General features: G+C 39.7%; 1 protein-coding gene and 1 long non-coding RNA gene across 2 annotated transcripts; one reads left to right on the top strand and one right to left on the bottom strand.

Annotated features, from left to right (window-relative positions):
* Window positions 1-4,134: 4,134 nt before the first annotated feature.
* On the bottom strand, window positions 4,135-5,315 carry LOC118494849. The gene is made up of 2 exons (XR_004897060.1): window positions 5,255-5,315; window positions 4,135-5,025 (listed from the first exon to the last, which is right to left on the bottom strand). It is a non-coding gene; the product is annotated as an uncharacterized LOC118494849 (long non-coding RNA).
* Window positions 5,026-9,516, top strand: klf1 (Kruppel-like factor 1 (erythroid)). The gene is made up of 3 exons (XM_031284622.2): window positions 5,026-5,373; window positions 7,185-8,043; window positions 8,173-9,516. Exons 1-3 carry the CDS (start codon window positions 5,299-5,301, stop codon window positions 8,346-8,348), a joined length of 1,110 nt encoding a protein of 369 aa, XP_031140482.2. The 5' UTR covers window positions 5,026-5,298; the 3' UTR covers window positions 8,349-9,516.
* The last annotated feature ends 1,669 nt before the right edge of the window (window positions 9,517-11,185 follow it).

The raw sequence follows: 11,185 nt of genomic DNA, 5'->3' as shown, positions 1-11,185 counted from the left end.
CTGAGGACACTGAGGTCTTGGCCAAAGTATTTTTTCTGGACATTTTGGAGGTTTTAACAGCATGGGGACATTTTACATGTACAACTAGATGTGCCTGCTGCTTGATGCCAGTAATTTTCTGATTCTGATTCAGGGAGCACTGCACGGTCTCATAAACACATCAATCTGTTAATCAAACTGGACTGGAAAAAGATGAAAATAAAACATTCTGGCAATTTATAGCAACCCCCTCTACTCCACTCACCAACAACAACGCCTTAAGGATCCATCTCCTTGACCGCCCCATACCCCATGCATGCCAATTTCTTTCTGCTCAACCTTTCCCCCCACCCCCTTGTTGGAGTTTGCTGACCAGATGAAGGAGCCCCCCCCTGCTTCTCCCATTAACTTTTAATGTGTGGCTCTTCAGCTGAGTTCCTCCTCTCGAGCTATGTTCCTAAATATCTACAGGCCACATAATACTTTGCAACCTCCTTTGATGACTTTACTGAACTGCTGTCTATAATATTGACTTTGATTGTGTAGTTATTGGACAGAGGGACTAAAGAACTGTGTTGTGTTCTGGAACTATGGAGTGACTCAGCATGTGACGGAGCCCACGCACAATAAAGGGGCACACTCTGGACTTGATTATCTCCAAGGGTCTGAACATTTCCAAGGCCATGGTGACTGATGTTGCTCTCTCTGATGTGTTTTCTTTGATAGCACTATCTCCGTGCACACAAATGTTCAAACAGAAAACGTTATCAGAAAAATGTATATCAATGAAACATTCATTCAGCTTTTTTCCTGTACACCCGCACTATCTTGGATCTCAGTCTCTAAGCTTGTAGATAATGTAAATTCTAAAATTATAAATGTTATTGATGCCATTACTCCCACTAAGGTGAAAGCTGTCTCTGATAAGAAAAGATCTGAACGCAGCCATCGAAAAAAAAAAAAACTACCCATCTGAGTGGACAAATATGATATGCAGAGTTCCCCAAGGCTTCATTCTTGGACCTCTTCTGTTCAACATCAATGCTTCCACTGGCTCAGATTATGGAAAACAATAAGTTAACATAATTATGCAGAGGACACACACACTTCCATAACCATATCACCAGGGGACTTTGGTCCAATGCAAACACTGAGTAAATGCATTGAACAAATCAACGATTTGAAGGGGCCAGAACTTTTTTTTTAAATTTAACGAGGACAAACCTGAGGTTGTTCTTTTTGGAGCCAAAGAGGAACGATTAGAAGTCAGTGCTTAACTTTAATTGGCAATGTTAAAAACAACGGACAAAGACAGAAATCTTTGTGTAGTCATGGACTCAGACCTGACAATTACAAAGCCAGCCTACTAACCCTAACCTTAAGAATATATCAAGGGTTAAAGGACTTATGTCTCTGCAGGATTTGTAAAAAAAAAAACTGGTCCATGCTTTTATCTTAAATAGACTTCACTACTGTAACAGTGTATTTACAGGTCTCCCTTAAAAAAACCATCAGACAGCTGCAGCTGATTCAAAATGCTGCTGCTGGAGTCCTCACTAAGACTTAGACTATGAAAGTTGATCACATCACTCCAGTTCTGAGGTCTTTACACTGGCTTCCTGTCCCTCAAAGAATCAATTTCAAAATACTACTGTTGGTTTGTAAGGCATTGAATGGTTTAGGGCCAAAATACATTTCTGATCTGCTGCTACATTATGAACCATCCAGACCTGTCAGGTCGTCTGGGACAGGTCTGCTTTCTGTCCCCAGAGTGACCAGTGATGTTTGTCCTGGAAGTTTCTCCCGTCTCCACACAGCATCTCTGGAGCTCAGCCAGAGTGGCCATCAGGTTCTTGGTCACCTGACTTACCAAGGCCTTTTCTGTCATGTCACGACATACGAGTCAATACATTTTTGTTAACTTACTGTAAAAAATAATACACATGCAGCATTAACACATTTATCACAATAAGTAAAACATGTCTTGAGGATAATGAAGCATACTGCTTTATCCAGGGAAGGGTTAAACTCAAGGGCAACTGGCCTTGGTCAAAGGGGCCCGGAAGACGTTTCGTCACTCATCCGAGAGACTTCTTCAGTTCTAACTGAACAGTAAGGAAACCCAGCTATTTAACCTTTATAGGGTTGTTGTCAAGATTATTCTAAATACTGAATTTTTGGCTGTAACCTTTTCTTTTAAAACTTTTAACACACACGCACACGCACACACACACACACACACACACACACACACACGAACCAAGAGTATTCATAACATTTATTGTCTATATGAAGTAAACAAATGAATTGTATAGATCTTCATGTATGCTCACATGTATAATATTATGAACAAGTAAAGAAGCAAGAAAAATACATGAAAACATAACTGAAAAGACTACATATTTAGAGCAAACACTTATTTTTCCAACTAATTTATAACTCTTCTAAGGCCGTAGGCACATGGACAACATATGGCCACTAGATGGAGACAAAGATAGATTGTTTTGTTTGTGTTGATACTTCCATCATTTGTATTGATAATGTGCAAAAAGAACTAAAAGTTTGTTACAAAATGAATACGTTTTTTTTTTAAGATTCTTTTTTAAAGACAGGCTCTTGACTAGACATACAATTAAAGAAAAGAAGAAAAGAAAGTGATCACATTAAAATAGAACATAAATATACAGAAAAATGATCTCATATTAATATGGGTGGCTCTGACTACATAAAGCATAAGCATAAAGCTTATTTTAGTGTCTTCTGTCTCATAACATCCTACTCACACAAATTCACAAGTTAGTCAGCAAACAAATTACAGATGAACGTGTCTAATGCAGGGTTCTTCAACAGGGGGTCATCAGAGTCAATGGAGGGGGTACTCCAAATTAGTCTTAATTTTTGAAATAAAAAAAAAAAAAATTTAAAGTCTTAACATGAATCTAACATATTATCAACAAATATAAATCCCCACTGATGATAGGCTTACTGGCCTATAGGTAAGGATGTCACTAAGGCCATCCACAGATAAGTTATAAGGATTCACTTTGCCACATGTATGTTTTAACATTAAAACATGATTGATAAAATCATGGCAACAAACATATAAACAATTATTTTAATAGCTTAGTATAATATGCAAAAAATGTTGGTATAAAGGTTTTAGACCGCCCTACACGTTATTGTAGGCCCAGTTTAATATGCAACTTCATTTTATACAATATATGTAGTCTCTTTCAGTTAATGGGTCCTTGGCTTAAAAAACATTGAAGACCCCCGGTCTAATGTGTTTACGGCCATAAAAAGGCTCTGTGGTGGATGTCCTGTGTAGTCGTCACTCTGAGGGAAAGAGAGAGTCTTTATCAGTGGTGGGCTGGTCATCAGGGATCCACAGCAGTCAGGAGTTCATTATCTGTGAGAAGACAGCAGCCTGCCTCTGCCCATGTCAACAGATAAACAGCAGCCAGAATATAATCGCCGTTCACAAACAGGTCTTCTCAGAAGTCAGAGCAGCATGTGCTCCCTGGGAAGACAGAGGACGACCCGTATATGTGTGTTTGGAGTGTCTTAAAGCTATTACAGTATTGGCTCCAACAAAGAAGATGAGGTTTTAATTGCAGACTTATAAACTGAATCATGAGCTGTATTGCTTGTTGGTGTGTTTATGAGCTAATACCAACCTGCTCATCTGTATATTATTATTCAATAATATTTGTATGTCTGTAAGTAGCTCTGTAATTAAAAAACAATCATAGACAATTCTACTGAGATCTCTTTGTGATGGAACATATATTGATTCAAACATGTTACTATAAACAGTTCACACACCATATTAACATGACATGTGCACACACTTCACTGTACATGCACCAACACACTCCGCACTCTGTGCCAAAGCATGCTTTATCAGATAGTGGCCAGACATCTGGTAGCCAAGTTTACTTGTGAATGAAAACTAACATAGAGATCCCTGCACTGCTCTACTCTGCAGTGTTAGGGTGTCTGTTTGCCGCATTATTTTATAAAACTTCTAATACATTTTGGCATTTAAAAGATTATATTATATATTGTAATTTATTATTGCAGTATCCTGATATATTTTGTTATTTTTTCATCTTTAGAAAGATTTGATTGATTATTGCTATTCATTTATTATTGAATCATCAAGGAATAGCAAGTCAAATGTCATCCTTTTCGGTTTGTTTTATATATACAATTGAGTTAAACACTTCCTTCCTGTTTTGTCTCAGAATAGCTCTCATTGGGTTGCTTGGTTTACTTTAATTTGAATTTAGGGAAACTGTAACTGTACAATATGATTTGTTCTATTCTATGATTTGTTTTAATGTATTTTATTTTTATTTTGTCCTATTTTATTTATCTCACTTTATTCTATTGTCTAATGTGTTTTAAATGTTGTTTTATTTCATTTCTCTTCTTTTTGTTCATTATTTCTTTCCTTATATAAAGCACCTTGAATTGCCTCCGTACGTGAAAGGTGCCTTCCAAATACACTTGCCTAAAGTTACTTTTACTAATCTTCCAATGACCTATAACCTAGATGGGATGATTGTTTTGTGTTTATTTCTAGACTGTAGATATACAGTAGCTGTCAGAGTGAGGACATTTGAAATAAAACAATTATTGTTCGAATGCTCATTGTTATGTGATTTTCTATTACGACATTACAGCTATAGGCATGATCATTTGTACAAATTTGTTTAAAATTACTTTCTTAAATAACTGTTGCATAATCATTTATAAAAAAATAAAAAAAACTATAGCTTTCACCTACTGTACGTCACACTTTACCTTGTAAAACTTAACTTAAAAAGCAGCTTAGTCAGTCCACAAGTTTCAGCAAAGGTTAACAGCTTATTTCCCTTTAAAGATGTTGTTGCCCATCTTAAAATACTGGGGAAACACTGAAAAGATGATATGGGCTTTGATCTCAGAATTTATATTTAGGTTTTGGTCTGGATATAAGAATGAAAAAAGTGGGCCAGCAAAGTAACTCACGCTTACGCTCCACCTCCTAACGGTCAAAACCTACACGAAAAAGAGAGATTTGAAGTTAGACTTGCAGCTGACAGAGATAGACAAGAGAGAGGAGGGAGAGAACAGCAGGCAGCTTTAAGAACCTGTTTCTGTGGCCTTTTAGCACTGAGCGGACTGTAACTGGGATGAGTGGCCTGGTAAGCGGCGGTTTGACTTTCTGTTAGCTGGTCATGCAAAGAATAAAAAGCAAAAAAAAAACAAAATAAAAGAGAAACTTCACTTTTGTTGCTACCACTGACAATTAGCGTTGTATCAAAGTGCTTGATGGCTGTTACAAAGGCTGCGCTCCCTTCCTTCAGCTCCTTCTCCAACCTCGCTCAATCCAGTGACAATATGAAGGTAAGTATCGTGTTGACTTCAGATGTTTCCTACACAGTGACAGAACAAAACTTGATCTGAATAGCGTACAGGGCTACCTATTGTATGGTTTATATCATTGAGCTGATTATTTGTACATTCCACAGATAAATCATTAATTATTTTACTTAAACTTGACAAATGTGTCAGTCTTGCACTTTAATGCTGAACTTGTGATTTGTTTGTAAGTTCTTTAGACAAAAGCATCTGCTAATGTAATGTAGCAATGTAACTTAAAATCAGCGAAGGTCTGCAGGGAGTAAAATGTTAGTTTTATGACCTGGTTCAATTGATGTCTTAAAGGATCTGACATGCCCATACGTACAGTAAAAAAGTTAGCGGTGACTGTGCTGTCCATCCTGGCCGCAAAGATTTCCCTTCCTAAAGTAGTTACAATGTAAGTGACGGGGGACAGAATCCATAATCCTCCTTATGTATAAAAATGACTTCTTAAGTTCAACTGGATCTAATGTGAGGTTTCAGCAGTCTGAGTCAGACAAATCAAGTTGGTATCTTCTGAAGTTAGTCTTTGTAGTAAAGAATTCCCACCTTGTGTTTTCACTGACAGTGTTTTCCTGCAGAGCCACAGTGGAGGAACACAAAGTGGGAATTTTGTACTAAAAAAAACATTTGGGAGATAAACACTTGATGATCGAGTGATTAACACAGACTGCTGATGCCTCATATTAGCCTCAGCTGATCATTCAGCAGCCAGTATGGACAGTAACAATTACAGCAACCATGTATGCTTTGAATGTACATATGGACATGTGGGTATTGTTTAAAGCTTTAGTGCGTAACTTTTTTATATTGTTGAACGCCCGTTACATTCAAGCCATTGCCACATGAGTTGCTACAAAGCTAATCAAGACTATCAGCTCCACACAACTCTCTCTGTATTTCTCAGTATGGCTATGTTCAGAAAATTGTGTTGTCCGGCGACTTTCACGCGCAGAAAATCGAGTAAGATAATTACCTCTTCAGAAGAGTCCATCATGTTTTTGAATTCTCCGTGTCCTCCTTGGCTACTAGCAACTGTGTTGTGCATGCCGACAGTTTTGTTGTCATTACTTACCGGCAATTTCCACTGGATGCGGAACGTCTGCGGAACGTCGACGTAGTCATTAGGTTTCCATTAAAGTCAATGTGTGTATTTCCACAGAACGTCTGCGTCCCTACTCCGTCCCAGTTCCGTCAGTCCACAGCCCTCCGGAGCAGATACGCAGAGCTTCTATTTTTGACGGACAACGGAGAGCTCCGCAGCAATTCAGCACAATTCAGATTGTGCGGGACAGGAAGTCGAGCACAGAAACAAAATAAAACATCCGGTTACTTTTCAAAATAAAATACACCGTGCTCACGGCAGGTCATATTTCCCTGCACTACACCTTGTTTCCCCTCTACTCCTCTGGATGGAAACAAACTGTTGTTGGTTTTGTGGTTCTGTTTATAGAAACTACATCCTGTTATATCGCGCGAACATACGTGAATTCGCGAGATCTCGTGGTCAGCTGGCCGCAGCCGTTACGCAACAAATCCGGACCTGGTGGGTATTGACGGACGGCGGAGCACGCAGCCGTTCCGCAGCGGAGCCGTTCCACAGACGTTATGCATCCTGTGGAAATCCACGGTTAATATTCCTCATGGCGGAGACAGAATCTACGCACTATAGCTTTAAGACAGACTTGCAAAAATTGTGAACCTGTCCTTTAAATGCAAAAGCAATGTGCAGGAATGTCTTATTTTCAATATGTTTTCCTTGGTGATCATCCCTTCTCTCCAAAACCGTCTAGGTGTGGAAGTCTGAGGGTGACTCTCTCCCTTTGGACTCTCTCAGCAACAAACTGTCACCAAGCAGCTCTGAGCAGCTGCAGGTCTCTAAAAAAACGACAGAGGAGCTCCTGGATGACGACAGCCAAGCATCCTGGGACATTGAGTTCCTGCTGTCTGATTGGAGCAGCCCATCGCCTGACCTCAACCCCTCTCAGGACAACAATGATCACCAGCTACCACAGTTGGACCCAAACACAGCGTACCAAGAGGTGGCCCTGTTTAAGGACCAACCAGGACAGGATCATCTGCAGATAAACACTGGCTGCCTCATGACAGAGCTCCTGTCCCCTGCTGAAACCACAACGTCGGTCCAGCCGGAGCTGTACCACCATGGTTATATCGACGACCAAACAGGTCAGATTTCCTTCCCCAGTCTACCTAACGTAGAGCACTTTGGGTTCACTCAGGAAGGCAGTGTGGAGAGGCACAGCAGAGGAAACCTTACTAAAGTCTCAACATGGGACTTTAATTCTTACTATTCCCAGCAACACCCCTCCATGGTGACCTACCCCGACAGCAGGTTCATACCACCTCAAGCTGTGACCCCTGAGGCTCGACACTACAGCTACATGCCACACTTTCACCACAACGCCACCCTTTTCTGTGACTACACTCACAGACAGGCCACCAGTCATCTGCCCCTTCACCAGCAGCCCCTGCTGGTTGGACCACAGCTGCCCCCTGGTGGGGTGGAGGGGAAGCGTAGCCGTAAGCCTCCAGGGAAAAAGAGGCCCGCCATCCACAGCTGTGAATACCCTGGCTGCAGCAAGACCTATACCAAGAGCTCGCACCTCAAGGCTCACCTCCGCACCCACACAGGTACAACCCCATTGGCTCTACAACTGAAACAACAACAAAGTCTGTCACAATATTAGTCTCAAGATATGATTGTGTCTATTTGTTTTGTTTTCGATTTGATTACCATCTGTTTTATTGTTAACTCTTCAGGGGAAAAGCCTTACCAATGCTCATGGGAGGGCTGCAGCTGGAAATTTGCCCGCTCAGATGAGCTGACGCGTCACTACCGCAAACACACGGGCCAAAAACCCTACGAGTGTCTGCTGTGTCAGAGGGCCTTCTCCCGCTCCGACCACCTGGCTCTGCACATGAAGAGACACACCTGACCTGATATATACACACACACACACACACACACACACACACACACACACACACACACACACAAATCACTGCCATTTAAACAAAGATATTAAAAGGTACAATATTTGGATATTCGTTATAGTTCGAATTTATGACCCAAATCAGTACACTGAACAGTTACATTTGGGACTCATATTAGGGACCTCAGATATTAACTGAACATCTTCCCAAAATTACCATGAAATCTGCACTTGGTTATCTGGCTGGTTAAGAATACAAGCCCACATGTAGACTAGATATGAGAACACAACCAGTGGTAGGATGACATCACAAAACATTGTGTGCATGCTGCCTCGGGGGAGTTTTTGGTTTACTTCAGAAGACAAATGAGACAAATTTAATTCAGAAGCCTTATATATAAGGATATATGAAATACTTTCATCTTTTTTTTTTATAAATGATTTATATGCACGGCTTAAAGAGTCACCATCAGGTAATGACTGCTTAAATAATAACTTTTAAGAGTACTCCACTGATATAGCAATGCACTCCTATAATAACATTGTTGGACTAAAAAAAACAATATAAAAATCGATGTGGCAGAATCAGAGATATCGTTGCATTGCATGTACATTACCCACAATGCAATTAGGCCATTAACAGTTCTGTTGAAGATTTGGGTGTGGCATGCTAGTAGCGGCTAATGTAGCCGCTACCCTGAAGCAGAGATAAGGAGCGGGCTACAGAGTTCTGGTAGGCTCACTTCTTTCTAACTGCACACACCCAGATTTCTTTTATTTTCAAACTTGTATTCTTCAAGTGACATCACCATCATCACAAAAGGCTTTAGACTAAACTTTTTGACACACACACACACACACACAGGACCAGTACAAGAACACACTTATGTAAAGTTTGCATGCTTTCAGCAATAAGGGCCACTTAGACAAAGAATACACACGGTGGGGCATGTGGCCAGCAAATATTAACACTAAGAAAAGACCTACCAAAAAGTGTGTGTAATACGGGTTATAATACAATACACAACAGTATGTCCACTCGGATCTCATGGCATGTCTGAATTCCCTTTAGAACTTTAGTTTGTAATATTGAATATTGTAATACAAATAAATAAACCATAAAGTATATGTTGTGAGTATTCAGTAAATGCAGGTTTATGCATTTTTGTCACCTAACTCTGTTTGTTTTTGTTGGGGATTTTTAATTTAAGAAAAACATATATGCTTTTGTCTCTCGCATCAAGCAGAATTTAAAACTGTAAATAATCCAGCATCTTTCTTAGTTGTTTATCATCTAAACATGTGAGCAACATATTTATTAACATAATATTTTACATCAACAGAAGATACTATATTATTGTACAGTGTTTTTTCATTCTCAAAAGAGTGCTTTAAAGTCTTGTTTTTATTGTCATAATTCTAATAAAGACCTCTAATGCTGTAAAACTGTCTCAGAGTGTGACATGATTTATTCAGGCAGCTGATCCTTACAATAACCATGATTTCAATAACTCAACATTTAAAGTGCTTTACTCACAGATGAATTTGTCCTGCATAACACATATGAATCCAATTAATACAGTACATCTTTCTTAGAGCTTTTCATGAGTCATTCTCACATGTAATGTCAGCCTTTGTTCTTTAGGTGGCGGTCTTCTGTTAGTATTTCAACCCTTATGGCATCAGCAGGCTGTTGGCAGCCATGTCTGCATTGTTTCTAATCTGGGTGAGGGTGAGGCTAGGATAAGAATCTTCTTATGTAACTCGGCACTCACTGATTCATCCTGATTATGTCAGATGATGTAGGGCCGTCATGACATTATGGAGCTCTCTCTCTCTCTCTTATACACTTGCACAGACTTACTGTATATATTATGCCTTAGGAAAGACAAACACAGGAAAGCAAACACAATTACACCCTCATTTACCAACATTTGTAACAAGTACTTATACGCACACACACACACACACACACACACACACACACACACACACAGAAATTAATTTGCAAGTACTTGTAAACAAGGTCTGAAAACGAGAGATTTTGTTTGAGTTTTGTTTCGTTTGATTCAAGGTGTAAAGCTCCATCAACAGTCAGTTTAGTTGCACGAAACATCTCAAGCGAAACGTAACAATGTGCTGGGTGTTTTGGTAAAGCACCAATAAAATACAATAACATAACAGTATATAATAAGTGTATAATACCTACAAAAGGAAACTGCTTATTGGGGTCAGAGTAGTCTGGATCAACCAAAGTACATCGCCAGGATAATTGCCTGACATCCGGCACAGGATGTCCCTCTAATCAGTTGTAGAATGTCTCTTTGTGTGATGCCGTTTTCAAACTCTGTTCGCTTTGGGAAACAACAACAAACTTCGAGCTAGCAAGCTAAATGCTGAAAATGGCAAGTTTTGAAGAAAATTTGGATCGTGCAACAAGGCAGGCCTGCTTGGTTTTTTCAGGGAATTATTGTAAAGATATTTAAAGAATATGTTTACGGCATTTACTCTCTAACTGGGACGTTTTGGGAACGATATAAGAGGATTGCTGTGGACGAAGTACACACGGCGATACACTGGTAAGAGCAAATTATGCTTAACAATGTATCCAGCTAATTTAAGTAGCTCACGTTACTGTATTGTGTGAACAGTTAACTTCATTTAATATTGTATGTGGCATTTTCTTTTGCGGGGTGCAAATGTTCCACCAAAACAAGTTCCTTCCCGAGACTGTTTTGCAGAGCCACCGTCGCTGCGTCGGGAGCTTAGCACCGGCAAAGACGATTGTTATTGGTTTAAAGAAATGCAAACAACCCAGTGTTTTTTTCTCCTATCCTAGT

Source organism: Sander lucioperca, chromosome 4 (assembly GCF_008315115.2).
Source record: "Sander lucioperca isolate FBNREF2018 chromosome 4, SLUC_FBN_1.2, whole genome shotgun sequence".
Lineage (NCBI taxonomy): Eukaryota > Metazoa > Chordata > Actinopteri > Perciformes > Percidae > Sander > Sander lucioperca.
This window is presented reverse-complemented; position numbering and strand designations above follow the sequence as displayed.